Below are 20,630 nucleotides of genomic sequence, written 5' to 3'. Positions count from 1 at the left end.
GTCAAGTTCTTCCACACCGATCTTGAAAAGAAAAAAAAACATTTCTGTATGGACCTCAATTATTACACGGGGGCATTGTAATGCTGAAACCGAAAAGGGCCTTCCCCAAACTGTTACCACAAAGTTGGAAGCACAGAATCGTCTAGCATGTTCTTGTATGCTGTAGCGTTAAGATTTCCAGCAGCCCCAAGCCATTATTCCTCATAAACCAAACTTTACAGTTGGCACTTTCAGGCAGGTAGCGTTCTCCAGGCGTCCACCAAACCCAGATTGGTGCGTCAGACTGCCAGATGGTGAAGCGTGATTCATCACTCTGGATAAGGTGTTTCCATTGCAGAGGCCAGTGGCGGCGAGCTTTACACAACTCCAGCCGGCACTTGGCATTGCGTATGGTGTGATCTAAGGCTTGTGGGCTGCTCGGCCATGGAAACCTATTTCATGAAGCTCCCGACGAACAGTTCTTGTGCTGACGTTGCTTCCAGAGGCCGTTTGGAACTCGGTATTGAGTGTTTTAACCTTAGGACAGCGCTACGGACTTCAGCACTCGGTGCCGTTCTGTCAACCTGTGTGGCATACCACTTTGCGGGCTGACTCTTTGTAGCTCCTAGACATTTCCACTTTAAAATAACGGAACATACAGTAGACCGGGGCAGCCCTAGCAGGGCAGGAATTTGACAAACTGACTTGTTGTAAAAGTGGCACCCTATGACCGTGCCAGGTTGAAAGTCACTGAGCTCTCTAGTAAGGTCATTCTACTGCCAATGTTTGTCTATGTAGATTGCATAGATGTGTGATCGATTTTATACACCTGTCACAAACAGGTGTGGCTGGAGTAGCCGAATCCACTAATTTCAAAGTGGTCCACACACTTTTAATAATGTACAGTACCAGTCAAACGTTTGGACACACCTATAACACCCTACATTGTCCCAACACAACTGATTGGCTCACACACTGTTAAGAAGGAAAGAAATTCCACAAATTAACGTTAACAAGGCACACCTGTTCATTGAAATGTCTTCCAGGTGGCTACCTCATGAAGCTGGTTGAGAGAATGCCAAGGGTATACAAAGCTGTTATCAAGGCAAAGGGTGGCTACTTTGAAGAATTTCAAATGTCAAATATATTTTGATTTGTTTAATTAACACTTTTTTTATTTACTATTTGATTCCATATGTGTTATTTCATAGTTTTGATGTCATCACTATTATTCTACAATGTAGAAAATAGTAAAAATGAAGAAAATCCCTTGAATGAGTAGGTGAGTCCAAACTTTTGACTGGTGCTGCATATTGTATTTAACTGAAATGTTTTAACCAGATTGACTGTGGTTTGTTGCCATGGAGACTAAATTCCAGTCTAATGACCGTGACCCACATTGTTCAGACAGGAAATGACTTCCCACTGGGCGAAAACTGGTTGAGTCAACTGTGTTCCACATCATTTCAAAATAAAAAAAAGTTATATGTGATGACGTTGAATCAACGTGGAAAACTGATTGTAGAGACATCAACGTAAAGAAATGTAATTTTCTCACATAACTTGTTACCGAAATCCAATGACATGGTGAACTGGTTTTGTTGATTTCACGTTGAATTCACGTTAGTTGACAACTCAACCTGTTGTAAATCTAAACTAGACGTTGAAATGATGTCAGTACCCAGTGGGTTGGTTGTTGGTTCTAATGACAGTGCCTCACAGTGTTTAAACAGGAAGTGACTTGGTTCAAGTCTTGAGGAAGTGCCTTGTAGGATCTTTAAATACGTGAGATTGATGACATCACCGTATAGTTTAATCCTACTGCATCTCATCGTCGTTCCGTCTTTGGGTTCTCAGGTTCCGTTGGAGGCGTCGCCTGTTTGTAATCTCCGCCCCCAACGATGAGGAATGGGCCTATCAGCAGCAGCTTCACGCCCTGACCAGCCAAGCCTGCAACCTGGGTGACTATTAGAGGGAATCATTGAGTTATTACCATATTTATCCTACACTTTCAGATCAACAGGAAGACACGTTGTTTCTGAAGCAGGCCATAAACTGCTCACACACACACAGGGACACAGGGACACAGGCACACACACAAACTGGGCAGTTGTCAAATCAGAGCCATCCACTAGCAGCGTGCTGCCAGCAGTATCATCTGGGCTCTGTGTGGATCATCCCGTGGTCTCACCATGGCCTCTGGAAAACTTGTAGCGAGGACACACACACACACACACACACACACACACACACACACACACACACACACACACACACACACACACACACACACACACACACACACACACACAGAACCCTGTGGTTCACAGCAGGTGTAAATCATATTAGATTTACAACAGCCTCCACTCAAACCTGACTTCATCTGGAGCAACACGGCAACAACACTCGGGCTCTCAATTCATCTGTTACATTTTAGCTTGGTAGGTAAACACGCTGAGGTAGTCATGGTGCATGTGTTGCTGAAACTGAGGAGGACCATGATAACTGCTTCTCACTCACTCACTCACTCACACACACATACACACACACACACACACACAACCACACACGCACACACACACAACCACACACACACAACCACACACGCACACACACACAGACACACACACAACCACACACACACACAGACACACACACAACCACACACACACACAACCACACACGCACACACACACAGACACACACACAACCACACACACACACAACCAGTCACACACACACAACCAGTCACACACACACACACACACACACACAGGCACACACACAACCACACACACACACACACACACACAACCACACACACACACACACAACCACACGAAACCACACACACACACACACACACACACACACACACACACACACACACACACACACACACACACACACACACACACACACACACACACACACACACACACACACACACACACACACACACACACACACACACACAACATATACCCCTCAGAAAAGGTTCATGGAAGTGTAACTCCCTACTCATCTACCAGTTCTGTAGTCTCAGATCAAAGACTGTGATCCCCTCCTCTGTTTCTCTTGGCTAGGTGTGTGTGGGTGTGTGTTCAAACCTGGCTTCTCTGATAAACAAGGCTTCTCCTAGCTGCTGACTCTGCTTTGGGTTCGTACCGCGGTATTCAGCTCTTGGCTCTCACCTTAGAGAGCAGTGTTTTCATGTGGTTACTGTGGTTTTTCTGTCTTCAGAACAACCATCTGTCTGGCTCAGCAGGACACAAGTCCTTCACATTCCCTCGCTATAATCACGACTAACTCACAGATGGTTCTAATCAGGAACAGTCGCGTCCACATATTGAATAAATACGCTGAGAGATGAATATGAAACAAGTGGTTGAATTATATCCGTTTTTGGGGGAGGCTCCGACTCTGATCCTGGAGATCAAGGTCTTCTCTCTGGGCCGTTACTTAGCTGAATCAGGTGTGTGTTATTGCAGGGGGTTGGATCAAAACCCTGCACACTCAGTGGCGCTACAGGTTTCACTCTTACTAAGGAACACCTTCAATCTACAAAGATTTCCCTAACCAATCAACGCCTCCCTTCCTTATTGTTTACAGGTTGGAGAACCCTGACTTAGATGCTCAGTAGGAGACGTTTGACTTTATGTTGTAAGTTGTTGTTTTTGTTGTTCTAATGTGCTTCTACGGCCTCTCTGTTGTGGGTTTGTCTGTATGGTGGTGGTTTCCATGGTGACCCAGGCCTGAGACACATCTCCATCCTGAAGCTGGTCGGCATGGAGGCAGTGGATCAGGGAGGAGTACTAGAGCTCTATCCAATCAACGGTGAGAACCCTGTTGTCTCCACAGCGTATCATACTTCATACAGGAAATGGCTGTGAAGATGAAACAAAACAGGAAACACATGGAGGGTAAATGGGCTGTGTTGAGTTTTGTTCTTCAGTTAATACACCCATGCTGTTGAATGTCTGATGTTGTTTAATTGTCACAGCAGGCAGGTAGCTCAAATTTAGCACAAATTCCTGCTGTCTCCCCCGGTCCAAGTCCCTATAGCCCAGCCCCAGCCCTAACTCCTGCTGTCTCCACCGGTCCAAGTCCCTATAGCCCAACCTCAGCCCTAACTCCTGCTGTCTCCCCCGGTCCAAGTCCCTATAGCCCAGCCCCAGCCCTAACTCCTGCTGTCTCCCCCGGTCCAAGTCGCTATAGCCCAACCTCAGCCCTAACTCCTGCTGTCTCCCCCGGTCCAAGTCCCTATAGCCCAGCCCCAGTCCTAACTCCTGCTGTCTCCCCCGGTCCAAGTCCCTATAGCCCAGCCCCAGCCCTAACTCCTGCTGCCTCCCCCGGTCCAAGTCCCAATAGCCAAGCCTCAGCCCTACCTCCTGCTGTCTCCCCCAGTCCTTGTCCCTATAGTCCAACCTCAGCCCTAGCTCCTGCTGTCTTCCCCGGTCCAAGTCCCTATAGCCCAACCTCAGCCCTAACTCCTGCTGTCTCCCCCAGTCCAGGTCCCTATAGCCCAGCCTCAGCCCTAACTCCTGCTGTCTCCCCCAGTCCTTGTCCCTATAGTCCAACCTCAGCCCTAACTCCTGCTGTCTCCCCCGGTCCAAGTCCCTATAGCCAAGCCTCAGCCCTAACTCCTGCTGTCTCCCCCAGTCCTTGTCCCTATAGTCCAACCTCAGCCCTAACTCCTGCTGTCTCCCCCGGTCCAAGTCCCTATAGCCCAGCCTCAGCCCTAGCTCCTGCTGTCTCCCCCGGTCCAAGTCCCTATAGCCCAACCTCAGCCCTAACTCCTGCTGTCTCCCCCGGTCCAAGTCCCTATAGCCCAGCCTCAGCCCTAGCTCCTGCTGTCTCCCCCGGTCCAAGTCCCTATAGCCCAGCCTCAGCCCTAGCTCCTGCTGTCTCCCCCGGTCCAAGTCCCTATAGCCCAGCCTCAGCCCTAACTCCTGCTGTCTCCCCCGGTCCAAGTCCCTATAGTCCAACCTCAGCCCTAACTCCTGCTGTCTCCCCCGGTCCAAGTCCCTATAGCCCAGCCTCAGCCCTAGCTCCTGCTGTCTCCCCGGTCCAAGTCCCTATAGCCCAGCCTCAGCCCTAACTCCTGCTGTCTCCCCCGGTCCAGATCCCTATAGCCCAACCTCAGCCCTAACTCCTGCTGTCTCCCCCGGTCCAAGTCCCTATAGCCCAACCTCAGCCCTAGCTCCTGCTGTCTCCCCCGGTCCAAGTCCCTATAGCACAACCTCAGCCCTAACTCCTGCTGTCTCCCCCAGTCCTTGTCCCTATAGCCCAACCTCAGCCCTAACTCCTGCTGTCTCCCCCAGTCCTTGTCCCTATAGCCCAACCTCAGCCCTAACTCCTGCTGTCTCCCCCAGTCCTTGTCCCTATAGCCCAACCTCAGCCCTAACTCCTGCTGTCTCCCCCGGTCCAAGTCCCTATAGTCCAACCTCAGCCCTAACTCCTGCTGTCTCCCCCGGTTCAAGTCCCTATAGCCCAGCCTCAGCCCTAACTCCTGCTGTCTCCCCCAGTCCAGGTCCCTATAGCCCAACCTCAGCCCTAACTCCTGCTGTCTCCCCCGGTCCAGGTCCCTATAGCCCAGCCTCAGCCCTAACTCCTGCTGTCTCCCCCGGTCCAAGTCCCTATAGCCCAGCCTCAGCCCTAACTCCTGCTGTCTCCCCCGGTCCAAGTCCCTATAGCCCAGCCTCAGCCCTAACCCCTGCTGTCTCCCCCGGTCCAGGTCCCTATAGCCCAGCCTCAGCCCTAACCCCTGCTGTCTCCCCCGGTCCTTGTCCCTATAGTCCAGCCTCAGCCCTAACTCCTGCTGTCTCCCCCGGTCCAAGTCCCTATAGCCCAACCTCAGCCCTAACTCCTGCTGTCTCCCCCGGTCCAGGTCCCTATAGCCCAGCCTCAGCCCTAACTCCTGCTGTCTCCCCCAGTCCTTGTCCCTATAGCCCAACCTCAGCCCTAACTCCTGCTGTCTCCCCCAGTCCTTGTCCCTATAGCCCAACCTCAGCCCTAACTCCTGCTGTCTCCCCCAGTCCTTGTCCCTATAGCCCAGCCTCAGCCCTAACTCCTGCTGTCTCCCCCGGTCCAAGTCCCTATAGCCCAGCCTCAGCCCTAACTCCTGCTGTCTCCCCCAGTCCTTGTCCCTATAGCCCAACCTCAGCCCTAACCCCTGCTGTCTCCCCCGGTCCAGGTCCCTATAGCCCAGCCTCAGCCCTAACTCCTGCTGTCTCCCCAGTCCAGGTCCCTATAGCCCAACCTCAGCCCTAACTCCTGCTGTCTCCCCCTGTCCAGGTCCCTATAGCCCAACCTCAGCCCTAACTCCTGCTGTCTCCCCCTGTCCAAGTCCCTATAGCCCAACCTCAGCCCTAACTCCTGCTGTCTCCCCGGTCCAAGTCCCTATAGCCCAGCCTCAGCCCTAACTCCTGCTGTCTCCCCCAGTCCAAGTCCCTATAGCCCAACCTCAGCCCTAACTCCTGCTGTCTCCCCGGTTCAGGTCCCTATAGCCCAACCTCAGCCCTAACTCCTGCTGTCTCCCCCGGTCCAAGTCCCTATAGCCCAACCTCAGCCCTAACTCCTGCTGTCTCCCCCAGTCCTTGTCCCTATAGCCCAACCTCAGCCCTAGCTCCTGCTGTCTCCCCCGGTCCAGGTCCCTATAGCCCAACCTCAGCCCTAACTCCTGCTGTCTCCCCCAGTCCTTGTCCCTATAGCCCAGCCTCAGCCCTAACTCCTGCTGTCTCCCCCGGTCCAGGTCCCTATAGCCCAACCTCAGCCCTAACTCCTGCTGTCTCCCCCGGTCCAAGTCCCTATAGCCCAACCTCAGCCCTAACTCCTGCTGTCTCCCCAGTCCTTGTCCCTATAGCCCAGCCTCAGCCCTAACTCCTGCTGTCTCCCCCAGTCCTTGTCCCTATAGCCCAGCCTCAGCCCTAACTCCTGCTGTCTCCCCCAGTCCTTGTCCCTATAGCCCAGCCTCAGCCCTAACTCCTGCTGTCTCCCCCAGTCCAAGTCCCTATAGCCCAACCTCAGCCCTAACTCCTGCTGTCTCCCCCCAGTCCAGGTCCCTATAGCCCAACCTCAGCCCTAACTCCTGCTGTCTCCCCCGGTCCAGGTCCCTAAAGCCCAGCCTCAGCCCTAACTCCTGCTGTCTCCCCAGTCCTTGTCCCTATAGCCCAGCCTCAGCCCTAGCTCCTGCTGTCTCCCCCGGTCCAAGTCCCTATAGCCCAACCTCAGCCCTAACTCCTGCTGTCTCCCCCGGTCCAAGTCCCTATAGCCCAACCTCAGCCCTAACTCCTGCTGTCTCCCCGGTCCAAGTCCCTATAGCCCAACCTCAGCCCTAGCTCCTGCTGTCTCCCCCGGTCCAAGTCCCTATAGCCCAGCCTCAGCCCTAACTCCTGCTGTCTCCCCAGTCCAAGTCCCTATAGCCCAACCTCAGCCCTAACTCCTGCTGTCTCCCCCGGTCCAGGTCCCTATAGCCCAACCTCAGCCCTAACTCCTGCTGTCTCCCTCGGTCCAGGTCCCTATAGCCCAGCCTCAGCCCTAACTCCTGCTGTCTCCCCCGGTCCTTGTCCCTATAGCCCAGCCTCAGCCCTAACTCCTGCTGTCTCCCCCGGTCCAAGTCCCTATAGCCCAACCTCAGCCCTAACTCCTGCTGTCTCCCCCGGTCCAGGTCCCTATAGCCCAGCCTCAGCCCTAACTCCTGCTGTCTCCCCCAGTCCTTGTCCCTATAGCCCAACCTCAGCCCTAACTCCTGCTGTCTCCCCAAGTCCTTGTCCCTATAGCCCAACCTCAGCCCTAACTCCTGCTGTCTCCCCCGGTCCAAGTCCCTATAGCCCAACCTCAGCCCTAACCCCTGCTGTCTCCCCGGTCCAGGTCCCTATAGCCCAGCCTCAGCCCTAACTCCTGCTGTCTCCCCCTGTCCAGGTCCCTATAGCCCAACCTCAGCCCTAACTCCTGCTGTCTCCCCTGTCCAGGTCCCTATAGCCCAACCTCAGCCCTAACTCCTGCTGTCTCCCCCTGTCCAAGTCCCTATAGCCCAACCTCAGCCCTAACTCCTGCTGTCTCCCCGGTCCAAGTCCCTATAGCCCAGCCTCAGCCCTAACTCCTGCTGTCTCCCCCGGTCCAAGTCCCTATAGCCCAACCTCAGCCCTAACTCCTGCTGCTTCCCCGGTCCAGGTCCCTATAGCCCAACCTCAGCCCTAACTCCTGCTGTCTCCCCCGGTCCAAGTCCCTATAGCCCAACCTCAGCCCTAACTCCTGCTGTCTCCCCCAGTCCTTGTCCCTATAGCCCAACCTCAGCCCTAACTCCTGCTGTCTCCCCCAGTCCTTGTCCCTATAGCCCAGCCTCAGCCCTAACTCCTGCTGTCTCCCCCGGTCCAAGTCCCTATAGCCCAGCCTCAGCCCTAACTCCTGCTGTCTCCCCCAGTCCTTGTCCCTATAGCCCAACCTCAGCCCTAACTCCTGCTGTCTCCCCCCGGTCCAGGTCCCTATAGCCCAGCCTCAGCCCTAACTCCTGCTGTCTCCCCCTGTCCAGGTCCCTATAGCCCAACCTCAGCCCTAACTCCTGCTGTCTCCCCCTGTCCAGGTCCCTATAGCCCAACCTCAGCCCTAACTCCTGCTGTCTCCCCCTGTCCAAGTCCCTATAGCCCAACCTCAGCCCTAACTCCTGCTGTCTCCCCCGGTCCAAGTCCCTATAGCCCAGCCTCAGCCCTAACTCCTGCTGTCTCCCCCGGTCCAAGTCCCTATAGCCCAACCTCAGCCCTAACTCCTGCTGCTTCCCCCGGTTCAGGTCCCTATAGCCCAACCTCAGCCCTAACTCCTGCTGCCTCCCCCGGTCCAAGTCCCTATAGCCCAACCTCAGCCCTAACTCCTGCTGTCTCCCCCAGTCCTTGTCCCTATAGCCCAACCTCAGCCCTAACTCCTGCTGTCTCCCCCGGTCCAGGTCCCTATAGCCCAACCTCAGCCCTAACTCCTGCTGTCTCCCCGGTCCAAGTCCCTATAGCCCAACCTCAGCCCTAACTCCTGCTGTCTCCCCCAGTCCTTGTCCCTATAGCCCAGCCTCAGCCCTAACTCCTGCTGTCTCCCCCAGTCCTTGTCCCTATAGCCCAGCCTCAGCCCTAACTCCTGCTGTCTCCCCCAGTCCTTGTCCCTATAGCCCAGCCTCAGCCCTAGCTCCTGCTGTCTCCCCCAGTCCAAGTCCCTATAGCCCAACCTCAGCCCTAACTCCTGCTGTCTCCCCCAGTCCAGGTCCCTATAGCCCAACCTCAGCCCTAACTCCTGCTGTCTCCCTCGGTCCAGGTCCCTATAGCCCAGCCTCAGCCCTAACTCCTGCTGTCTCCCTCGGTCCTTGTCCCTATAGCCCAACCTCAGCCCTAACTCCTGCTGTCTCCCCCGGTCCAGGTCCCTATAGCCCAACCTCAGCCCTAACTCCTGCTGTCTCCCCCGGTCCAAGTCCCTATAGCCCAGCCTCAGCCCTAACTCCTGCTGTCTCCCCCAGTCCTTGTCCCTATAGCCCAACCTCAGCCCTAACTCCTGCTGTCTCCCCCAGTCCTACTCCTGCTGACTCCCCGGTCCCTATAGCCCAACCTCAGCCCTAACTCCTGCTGTCTCCCCCAGTCCTTGTCCCTATAGCCCACCCTCAGCCCTAACTCCTGCTGTCTCCCCCGGTCCAAGTCCCTATAGCCCAGCCTCAGCCCTAACTCCTGCTGTCTCCCCCAGTCCTTGTCCCTATAGCCCAACCTCAGCCCTAACTCCCTGCTGTCTCCCCCGGTCCAGGTCCCTATAGCCCAGCCTCAGCCCTAACTCCTGCTGTCTCCCCCTGTCCAGGTCCCTATAGCCCAACCTCAGCCCTAACTCCTGCTGTCTCCCCCTGTCCAGGTCCCTATAGCCCAACCTCAGCCCTAACTCCTGCTGTCTCCCCCTGTCCAAGTCCCTATAGCCCAACCTCAGCCCTAACTCCTGCTGTCTCCCCCAGTCCAAGTCCCTATAGCCCAGCCTCAGCCCTAACTCCTGCTGTCTCCCCCGGTCCAAGTCCCTATAGCCCAGCCTCAGCCCTAACTCCTGCTGTCTCCCCCGGTCCTTGTCCCTATAGCCCAACCTCAGCCCTAACTCCTGCTGTCTCCCCGGTCCAAGTCCCTATAGCCCAGCCTCAGCCCTAACTCCTGCTGTCTGTCCTTGTCCCCCAGTCCAGGTCCCTATAGCCCAGCCTCAGCCCTAACTCCTGCTGCTCTCCCCCGGTCCAGGTCCCTATAGCCCAGCCTCAGCCCTAACTCCTGCTGTCTCCCCCGGTCCAAGTCCCTATAGCCCAACCTCAGCCCTAACTCCTGCTGCTCCCCCGGTCCAGGTCCTATAGCCCAACCTCAGCCCTAACTCCTGCTGTCTCCCCCGGATCCAAGTCCCTATAGCCCAACCTCAGCCCTAACTCCTGCTGCTTCCCCCGGTCCAGGTCCCTATAGCCCAACCTCAGCCCTAACTCCTGCTGTCTCCCCCGGTCCAGGTCCCTATAGCCCAGCCTCAGCCCTAACTCCTGCTGTCTCCCCCGGTCCAAGTCCCTATAGCCCAACCTCAGCCCTAACTCCTGCTGTCTCCCCCAGTCCTTGTCCCTATAGCCCAACCTCAGCCCTAACTCCTGCTGTCTCCCCCAGTCCAGGTCCCTATAGCCCAACCTCAGCCCTAACTCCTGCTGTCTCCCCCAGTCCAGGTCCCTATAGCCCAACCTCAGCCCTAACTCCTGCTGTCTGTCCTGTCCCTATAGCCCAACCTGTCCAGGTCCCTATAGCCCAACCTCAGCCCTAACTCCTGCTGTCTCCCCCAGTCCCCAAGTCCCTATAGCCCAACCTCAGCCCTAACTCCTGCTGTCTCCCCCGGTCCAGGTCCCTATAGCCCAACCTCAGCCCTAACTCCCTGCTGTCTCCCCCGGTCCAGGTCCCTATAGCCCAGCCTCAGCCCTAACTCCTGCTGTCTCCCCCGGTCCAGGTCCCTATAGCCCAGCCTCAGCCCTAACTCCTGCTGTCTCCCCCGGTCCAAGTCCCTATAGCCCAGCCTCAGCCCTAACTCCTGCTGTCTCCCCCAGTCCTTGTCCCTATAGCCCAGCCTCAGCCCTAACTCCTGCTGTCTCCCCGGTCCAAGTCCCTATAGCCCAACCTCAGCCCTAACTCCTGCTGTCTCCCCCAGTCCTTGTCCCTATAGCCCAACCTCAGCCCTAACTCCTGCTGTCTCCCCCCGGTCCAAGTCCCTATAGCCCAGCCTCAGCCCTAACTCCTGCTGTCTCCCCGGTCCAAGTAGCCCAGCCCCAGCCCTAACTCCTAGTCTCCCCCAGTCCTTGTCCCTATAGCCCAGCCTCAGCCCTAACTCCTGCTGTCTCCCCCCCTATAGTCCAGGTCCCTATAGCCCAACCTCAGCCCTAACTCCTGCTGTCTCCCCCAGTCCTTGTCCCTATAGCCCAGCCTCAGCCCTAACTCCTGCTGTCTCCCCCAGTCCTTGTCCCTATAGCCCAGCCTCAGCCCTAACTCCTGCTGTCTCCCCGGTCCAAGTCCCTAGCCCATAGCCCAACCTCAGCCCTAACTCCTGCTGTCTCCCCCGGTCCAGGTCCCTATAGCCCAACCTCAGCCCTAACTCCTGCTGTCTCCCCCGGTCCAGGTCCCTATAGCCCAAGCCCTCAGCCCTAACTCCTGCTGTCTCCCCCTGGTCCAGTCCTTGTCCCTATAGCCCAGCCTCAGCCCTAACTCCTGCTGTCTCCCTGGTCCAAGTCCCTATAGCCCCAGCCCTCCTCCAGTCCCTAACTCCTGCCCTGTCTCCCTGTCCAGTCCTTGTCCCTATAGCCCAGCCTCAGCCCTAACTCCTGCTGTCTCCCCCGGTCCAGGTCCCTATAGCCCAGCCTCAGCCCTAACTCCTGCTGTCTCCCCCAGTCCTTGTCCCTATAGCCCAACTCCTGCCTTCCCCAGTCCTTGTCCTCAGCCCTAACTCCTGCTGTCTCCCCCGGTCCAAGTCCCTATAGCCCAGCCTCAGCCCTAACTCCTGCTGTCTCCCCCAGTCCAAGTCCTATAGCCGGTCCAACCTCAGCCCTAACTCCTGCTGTCTCCCCCGGTCCAGGTCCCTATAGCCCAACCTCAGCCCTAACTCCTGCTGTCTCCCCCAGTCCAGGTCCCTATAGCCCAGCCTCAGCCCTAGCCCAGCTCCTGCTGTCTCCCCCGGTCCAAGTCCCTATAGCCCAACCTCAGCCCTAACTCCTGCTGTCTCCCCAGTCCTTGTCCCTATAGCCCACCTCAGCCCTAACTCCTGCTGTCTCCCCCGGTCCAGGTCCCTATAGCCCAACCTCAGCCCTAACTCCTGCTGTCTCCCCCGGTCCAAGTCCCTATAGCCCAACCTCAGCCCTAACTCCTGCTGTCTCCCCCGGTCCAAGTCCAGGTCCCTATAGCCCAGCCTCAGCCCTAACTCCTGCTGTCTCCCCAGTCCAAGTCCCTATAGCCCAGCCTCAGCCCTAACTCCTGCTGTCTCCCCCGGTCCAAGTCCCTATAGCCCAACCTCAGCCCTAACTCCTGCTGTCTCCCCCAGTCCTTGTCCCTATAGCCCAACCTCAGCCCTACTCCTGCTGTCTCCCCCAGTCCAGGTCCCAAGCCCACTATAGCCCAGCCCCAGTCCCCCTAACTCCTGCTGTCTCCCCCGGTCCAGGTCCCTATAGCCCAACCTCAGCCCTAACTCCTGCTGTCCCCTGGTCCAGGTCCCTATAGCCCAGCCTCAGCCCTAACTCCTGCTGTCTCCCCTGGTCCAAGTCCCTATAGCCCAGCCCCAGCCCTAACTCCTGCTGTCTCCCCCAGTCCTTGTCCCTATAGCCCAGCTCAGCCCTAACTCCTGCTGTCTCCCCTGGTCCAAGTCCCTATAGCCCAGCCTCAGCCCTAACTCCTGCTGTCTCCCCCGGTCCAAGTCCCTATAGCCCAACCTCAGCCCTAACTCCTGCTGTCTCCCCCAGTCCTTGTCCCTATAGCCCAGCCTCAGCCCTAACTCCTGCTGTCTCCCCCAGTCCTTGTCCCTATAGCCCAGCCTCAGCCCTAACTCCTGCTGTCTCCCCCGGTCCAAGTCCCTATAGCCCAGCCTCAGCCCTAACTCCTGCTGTCTCCCCCGGTCCAGATCCCTATAGCCCAACCTCAGCCCTAACTCCTGCTGTCTCCCCCGGTCCAAGTCCCTATAGCCCAACCTCAGCCCTAGCTCCTGCTGTCTCCCCCGGTCCAAGTCCCTATAGCCCAACCTCAGCCCTAACTCCTGCTGTCTCCCCCGGTCCAAGTCCCTATAGCCCAGCCCTCAGCCCTAACTCCTGTCCTGTCTAGCCCAGCTTTAGCCCTAACTCCCCACTGGTCCAAGTCCCTATAGCCCAGCCTCAGCCCTAACTCCTGCTGTCCCCCGGTCCAAGTCCCTATAGCCCAGCCTCAGCCCTAACTCCTGCTGTCTCCCCCAGTCCTTGTCCCTATAGCCCAGCTTTAGCCCTAACTCCAGCTGACTCCCCTGGTCCAAGTCCCTATAGCCCAGCCCCAGCCCTGCTGTCTCCCCCAGTCCTTGTCCCTATAGCCCAGCCTCAGCCCTAACTCCTGCTGTCTCCCCCAGTCCTTGTCCCTATAGTCCAGCCTCAGCCCTAACTCCTGCTGTCTCCCCCAGTCCTTGTCCCTATAGCCCAACCTCAGCCCTAACTCCTGCTGTCTCCCCCAGTCCTTGTCCCTATAGCCCAGCCTCAGCCCTAACTCCTGCTGCTTCCCCCAGTCCTTGTCCCTATAGCCCAGCCTCAGCCCTAACTCCTGCTGTCTCCCCAGTCCTTGTCCCTATAGTCCAGCCTCAGCCCTAACTCCTGCTGTCTCCCCCAGTCCTTGTCCCTATAGCCCAGCCTCAGCCCTAACTCCTGCTGTCTCCCCCAGTCCCTTGTCCCTATAGCCCAGCCTCAGCCCTAACTCCTGCTGTCTCCCCCAGTCCTTGTCCCTATAGCCCAGCCTCAGCCCTAACTCCTGCTGTCTCCCCCGGTCCAAGTCCCTATAGCCCTAACTCCTGCCTCAGTCCTTGTCCCTATAGCCCAGCCTCAGCCCTCCTGCTGTCTCCCCCAGTCCTTGTCCCTATAGCCCAGCCTCAGCCCTAACTCCTGCTGTCTCCCCCAGTCCTTGTCCCTATAGCCCAGCCTCAGCCCTAACTCCTGCTGCTCCCCCAGTCCTTGTCCCAAGCCTCAGCCCTAACTCCTGCTGTCTCCCCCGGTCCAGGTCCCTATAGCCCAGCCTCAGCCCTAACTCCTGCTGTCTCCCCCAGTCCTTGTCCCTATAGCCCAGCCTCAGCCCTAACTCCTGCTGTCTCCCCCAGTCCTTGTCCCTATAGCCCAGCCTCAGCCCTAACTCCTGCTGTCTCCCCCAGTCCTTGTCCCTATAGCCCAACCTCAGCCCTAACTCCTGCTGTCTCCCCGGTCCAAGTCCCTATAGCCCAGCCTCAGCCCTAACTCCTGCTGTCTCCCCCAGTCCTTGTCCCTATAGCCCAGCCTCAGCCCTAACTCCTGCTGTCTCCCCCGGTCCAAGTCCCTATAGCCCAACCTCAGCCCTAACTCCTGCTGTCTCCCCCGGTCCAGGTCCCTATAGCCCAACCTCAGCCCTAACTCCTGCTGTCTCCCCCTGTCCAGGTCCCTATAGCCCAGCCTCAGCCCTAACTCCTGCTGTCTCCCCCAGTCCTTGTCCCTATAGCCCTAACTCCTGCTGTCTCCACCGGGTCAGGCCCACCTCAGCCCTAACTCCTGCTGTCTCCCCCGGTCCCGGTCCCTATAGCCCAACCTCAGCCCTAACTCCTGCTGTCTCCCCGGTCCAGGTCCCTATAGCCCAGCCTCAGCCCTAACTCCTGCTGTCTCCCCCAGTCCTTGTCCCTATAGCCCAGCCTCAGCCCTAACTCCTGCTGTCTCCCCCAGTCCTTGTCCCTATAGCCCAACCTCAGCCCTAACTCCTGCTGTCTCCCCCAGTCCTTGTCCCTATAGCCCAGCCTCAGCCCTAACCCCTGCTGTCTCCCCCGGTCCAAGTCCCTATAGCCCAGCCTCAGCCCTAGCTCCTGCCTCCCCAGTCCTGTCTCCCCCAGTCCTTGTCCCCAGTAGCCCAGCCTCAGCCCTAACTCCTGCTGTCTCCCCCAGTCCACGTCCCTATAGCCCAGCCTCAGCCCTAACTCCTGCTGTCTCCCCCAGTCCTTGTCCCTATAGCCCAGCCCCAGCCCTAGCTCCTGCTGTCTCCCCCAGTCCTTGTCCCTATAGTCCAGCCTCAGCCCTAACTCCTGCTGTCTCCCCCAGTCCAGGTCCCTATAGCCCAGCCTCAGCCCTAACTCCTGCTGTCTCCCCCAGTCCTTGTCCCTATAGCCCCCTCAGCCCTAACTCCTGCTGACTCCCCTGTCCCTATAGCCCAGCCTCAGCCCTAACTCCTGCTGTCTCCCCCGGTCCAAGTCCCTATAGCCCAGCCTCAGCCCTAACTCCTGCTGCTCCCCCGGTCCAGGTCCCTATAGCCCAGCCTCAGCCCTAACTCCTGCTGTCTAGGGGTCCCTATAGCCCAACCTCAGCCATAACTCCTGCTGCTTCCCCCGGTCCAAGTTTAGCCCAACCTCAGCCCTAACTCCTGCTGTCTCCCCCGGTGCAGGTCAGCTATAGCCCAGCCCCAGGCCTAACTCCTGGGGTCTCCCCTCCTTGTCCCTATAGCCCAGCTTTAGCTTCCTGCTGACTCCCTGGTCCAAGTCCCTATAGCCCAGCCCCAGCCCTAACTCCTGGGTCTCCCCAGCCATAGCCCAGCCTCAGCCCTGGTCCCTATAGTCATAGCCCTAACTCCTGCTGTCTGGTCCTTGTCCCTATAGCCCAGCCTCAGCCCTAACTCCTGCTGACTGGGTCCCTATAGCAGCCGCAGCCCTAACTCCTGGGTCTGGGTCCAAGTCCCTATGCCCAGCCTCAGCCCTAACTCCTGCTGGGTCCAAGTCCCTATAGCCCAACCTCAGAACTCCTGCTGTCTCCCCCAGTCCTTGTCCCTATAGCCCAGCCTCAGCCCTAACTCCTGCTGTCTGGGTCCCTAGAGCCCAACCTCAGCCCTAACTCCTGCTGCTCCCCCGGTCCAGGTCCCAGCCCAGCCTCAGCCCTAACTCCTGCTGGGCAGTCCAGGTCCCTATAGAGAGGCCTCAGCCCAGAACTCCTGCTGGGTCCAAGCTGGCCCAGCTCAGCCCTGGGGCTGCTGCTTCGGGCAGGTCCCTATAGCCCAGCCTCAGGGCTAGACTCCTGGGGCTGGTCCAAGATGTGGGGCAGAGAGCTGCTGGGGCTAGCCCAACCTCAGCCCTAACTCCTGCTGTCTGGGGCAGTCCAGGTGGGGCTGGGGCAGAGCCCTAACTCCTGCTGTCTCCCCCAGTCCTTGTCCCTATAGCCCAGCTGGGGCCCTAACTCCTGCTGGGGCAGGTCCAGGTCCCTATGCCCAACCTCAGCCCTAAGCTGTGGGGCTGGTCCAAGTCCCTATAGCCCAGCCTCAGCCCTAACTCCTGGGGCTGGGGCATAGCCCAGCCCCAGCCCTAACTCCTGCTGTCTCCCCCAGTCCTTGTCCCTATAGCCCAGCTTAGGCTAACTCCTGCTGACTCCCCTGGGTCCCATAGCCCAGCCTCAGCCCTAACTCCTGAGGGCTCCCTGGGTCCAAGTCCCTGGGGCTGCTGTCTCCCCAGTCCTTGTCCCTATAGCCCAGGGACTCCTGCTGACTCCCCTGGGGCAGAGCCCAGCTCAGCCCTAACTCCTGCTGACTCCCCTGGGGCAGAGAGCTGGGGCTGACTCCCCTGGGGCAAGATGGCCCAGGGGCAGCCCTAACTCCTGCTGTCTCCCCAGGTCCAGGTCCCTATGGCCCAGCCTCAGCCCTAACTCCTGGGTCTGGTCCAAGTCCCTATAGCCCAGCCTGGGGCAGAACTCCTGCTGTCTGGTCCAGTCCCTATAGCCCAACCTCAGGGCTAAGAGCTGGGGCTGGGTCCCTATAGAGCCCCAGCCTAACTCCTGGGTCTGGTCCTGTCCCTAGAGCCCAGCTTGGCCCAGAGCTGTGGGGCTGGTCCAAGTCCCTGGGGCAAGAGCCCTAACTGGGGCTGGTCCAAGAGATAGCCCAGAGCCCTAACTCCTGCTGTCTCCCCCAGTCCTTGTCCCTATGGGGCAGAGAGGTGGGGATGGTCCAAGAGGTGGGGCAGAGAGCTGGTCCTTGGGGCTATAGCCCAGCCTCAGCCCTGCTCCTGAGTCTCCCCCAGTCCTTGTCCCTATAGTCCAGCCTCAGCCCTGACTCCTGGGTCTCCCCCAGTCCTTGTCCCTATAGCCCAGCCCCAGAGTCCTTGTCCCTGCCCAGCTGGGGCTGGGGCAGAGAGGTGGGGCTTCCCCCAGTCCTTGTCCCTATAGCCCAGCCCCAGCCCTAAGAGGTGGGCCCAGCCTCAGCCCTAAGGTGCTGGCTGGGGCCCCCCAGATGTGGGGCAGCCTCAGCCCTAACTCCTGCTGTCTCCCCCAGTCCTTGTCCCTATAGCCCAGCCTCAGCCCTAGCTCCTGTCCCTATAGCCCAGCTGGGGCTTGTAACTCCTGCTGCTTCTCCCCCAGTCCTTGGCAGAGGTGCTGGGGCAGAGAGCCTCAGCCCTGGGCCAGACTCCTGATCCTGGTCCTTGTCCCTATAGCCCAGCCTCAGCCCTAACTCCTGAGGCTGGGTCCCTGAGATGTGGGGCAGAGAGCTGGGTCCTGTCCCTATAGCCAAGCCAGAGCCCTAAGGTCTGGGGCAGCCCAGCCTCAGCCCTAACTCCTGCTGGGGTCCCTATAGCCCAGCCTCAGATGCTGGGTCCAAGCTGGGGCTGGGTCTCCCCCGGTCCAGGTCCCTGGGGCAAGAGCCCTGGGGCTGGGGCTGAGCTGTGGGGCACCTCAGCCCTAACTGGGGCTGGGGTTGGTCCAGGTCCCAGAGCCCAACCTCAGCCCTAACTCCTGCTGTGGGGCTCCACCGGTCAGGTCCCTGGGCCCAGCCTCAGCCCTAACTCCTGGGGCTGGGGCCCCGGAGCAGGGGCTGGGACAGAGAGGTGGGGCAGAGAGCTCAGGCTGGGGCCTGCTGTCTCCCCCAGTCCCTATGCCTCAGCCCTAAGAGTCCTGGGGCCCTATAGTCCAGCCTGGGGCAGAACTCCTGCTGTCTCCCCCAGTCCTTGTCCCTATAGCTGGGGCTGGGACAGAGTCCAGGTGGGGCAGGGAGCTGAGGCTGGGGCAGAGTCCAGCCTGGGGCAGAACTCCTGCTGTCTCCCAGAGAGGTGGGTCCAGCCTCAGCCCTAACTCCTGCTGTCTCCCCAGTCCAGAGAGCTGGGGCTGGGACAGAGCCCAGCCTCAGCCCTAACTCCTGCTGCTTCCCCCAGTCCTTGTCCCTATAGCCCAGCCCCAGCCCTGAGTGTGGGGCAGTCCAGCCTCAGCCCTAACTCCTGGTCTCCCCCAGGCTGGGGCTATAGCCCAGGTGGGGCAGCCCTAACTCCTGGGCTTCCCCCAGTCCTTGTCCCTATAGCCCAGCCTGGGGCTGGGGCTGACTGGGGCTGGGGCCCTAACTCCTGCTGTCTCCCCCGGTCCAAGTCCCTATGGGGCCTCAGCTGGGGCTGGGGCAAGAGGTGGTCCCTATAGCCCAGCTGGGGCTAACTCCTGCTGTCTGGGGCAGAGAGGCTGGGGCTGGGGCAGAGCTGCTGGGTCCAAGTCCCTGGGGCTCAGCCCTAAGGTGGGCTGTCTGGGGCAGGTCACTATAGCTGGGCCCCAGGCCTAGCTGGGCTGTCTCCCCCAGTCCTTGTCCCTGGGCCCAGAGAGCTGAGGCTGGGTCCAAGAGGTGGGGCAGCCCCAGCCCTAACTCCTGGGTCTCCCCCAGTCCTTGTCCCTATAGCCCAGCCTCAGAGCTGGGGCTGTCTCCCCCAGATGTGGGCCAGAGAGCTGGGGCTGGGGCAGAGTCCTTGGGTCCCAGCCCAGCCTGGGGCTAACTCCTGGGACTGGTCCAGTCCCTATAGCCCAGCCGCAGCCCTAACTCCTGGGTCTGGTCCAGGGAGTCCCTATGGGCCTCAGCCCTAAGCTGGGCAGTCCCTATAGCCCAACCTCAGCCCTAACTCCTGGGGCTCCCCCAGTCCTTGTCCCTATGGGGCAGAGACTCCTGGGTCTGGGGTCCCTATAGCCCAACCTCAGCTAACTGGGGCTGTCTCCCCCGGTCCAGGTCCCTATAGCCCAGCCTCAGCCCTAACTCCTGCTGTCTCCCCCTGGGGTAGCCTAACTCCTGCTGCTTCCCCCGGAGTCCCTATAGCCCAGCCTCAGGGGCTGGTTCCTAGCCCAGCTCAGCCCTAACTGGGGCTGGGGAGAGTTGTCCCTATAGCCCAACCTCAGCCCTAACTCCTGCTGTCTCCCCCGGGGCAGAGAGCTCAGCCCTAACTCCTGGGGCTGGTCCAAGTCCCTGGGCCCAACCTCAGCCCTAACTCCTGCTGCTTCCCCCGGTCCAGGCCCTATAGCCCAACCTCAGCCAGAACTCCTGCTGCTTCCCCGGTCCTTGTCCCTATGGGGCAACCTCAGCCCTAACTCCTGGAGCTCCCCCGGTCCAGGTCCAGAGAGCCTGGGGCCCTAACTCCTGCTGGCTGGTCCAAGTCCCTGGGGCAACCTCAGCCCTAAGCTCCCCGGTCCAGGTCCCTATAGCCCAACCTCAGCCCTAACTCCTGCTGGGTCCAAGTCACAGAGCTGGGGCTGGGCCCTGAACTCCTGGGGCTTCCCCGGAGAGGTGGCCCAACCTCAGAGCTGGGGCTGGGGCAGAGCCCAGCCTGGGGCCCTAACTCCTGCTGTCTGGGGGTCCCTATAGCCCAGCCTCAGCCCTAAGGCTCCCCCAGTCCAGGTGGGGCAGAGAGCTGGGGCTGGGGTCCTTGAGAGCCTGGGGCTAACTCCTGGGGTCTCCCCCGGGGTCCCTATAGCCCAGAGCCCTGGGGCTGTCTCCCCCAGTCCTTGGGCTGGGGCAGCCTCAGCCCTAAGGTGGGTCTGGTCCAAGTCACAGTAGCCCAACCTCAGCCCTAACTCCTGGGGCTGGGGCAGAGAGCTGGGGCACCTCAGACTCCTGGGGCTGGGTCCAGAGTCCCTGGGGCAGCCTCAGCCCTAAGCTGTCTCCCCGGTCCAAGTCCCTATAGCCCTGCCTCAGCCCTAACTGGGGCTGTCTCCCCCGGTCCAAGGTGGGGCTGGGGCAGAACTCCTGCTGGGTCCAGAGTCCCTATAGCCCAGCCTCAGCCCTAACTCCTGCTGTCTCCCCTGGTCCAAGTCCCTATAGGGCAACCTCAGCCCTAACTCCTGCTGGGGCAGAGAGTCCCTATGGGGCAACCTCAGCCCTAAGCTGGGGCTGGGGCAGTCCCTAGAGGTGGGGCTGGGGCAAGCTGTCTGGGGCAGAGTCCCTAGGGCACCTCAGAGCTGTCTGGTCCAAGTGATAGGGCAGCCTCAGCCCTAACTCCTGCTGTGGGGCTCGGGTGGGGCTATAGCCCAGCCTTGTTTATTTAGAGCTGGGGCTGGGGATACACTTTTTTGAGGTGGGGCTGGGGCAGAAGCTGGGGCATGTTGGTGGGGCTGGGGCAGACAGCATGGGGCTGGGACAGAGAGGTGGGGCAGACAGCTCACAGGCATGGGGCAGACAGCTGGGGCTGGG

At 59.1% G+C, this 20,630-nt stretch overlaps 1 protein-coding gene across 1 annotated transcript in view; it reads left to right on the top strand.

Annotated features, from left to right (window-relative positions):
* The window catches only part of LOC135518976 (coiled-coil domain-containing protein 80-like), a 48,568-nt gene that overhangs the window by 25,194 nt on the left and 2,744 nt on the right, over positions 1 to 20,630 (top strand). The window contains 2 exon segments of the mRNA XM_064943970.1: positions 1,837 to 1,940; positions 3,733 to 3,816. Coding sequence (XP_064800042.1) covers positions 1,837 to 1,940; positions 3,733 to 3,816 — 188 coding nt within the window.

Source organism: Oncorhynchus masou, chromosome 29, assembly GCF_036934945.1.
Source record: "Oncorhynchus masou masou isolate Uvic2021 chromosome 29, UVic_Omas_1.1, whole genome shotgun sequence".
NCBI classification, from domain to species: Eukaryota; Metazoa; Chordata; class Actinopteri; order Salmoniformes; family Salmonidae; genus Oncorhynchus; species Oncorhynchus masou.
Note: the sequence above shows the minus strand (reverse complement) of the source record. Positions and strands in the feature narration are given on the sequence as shown.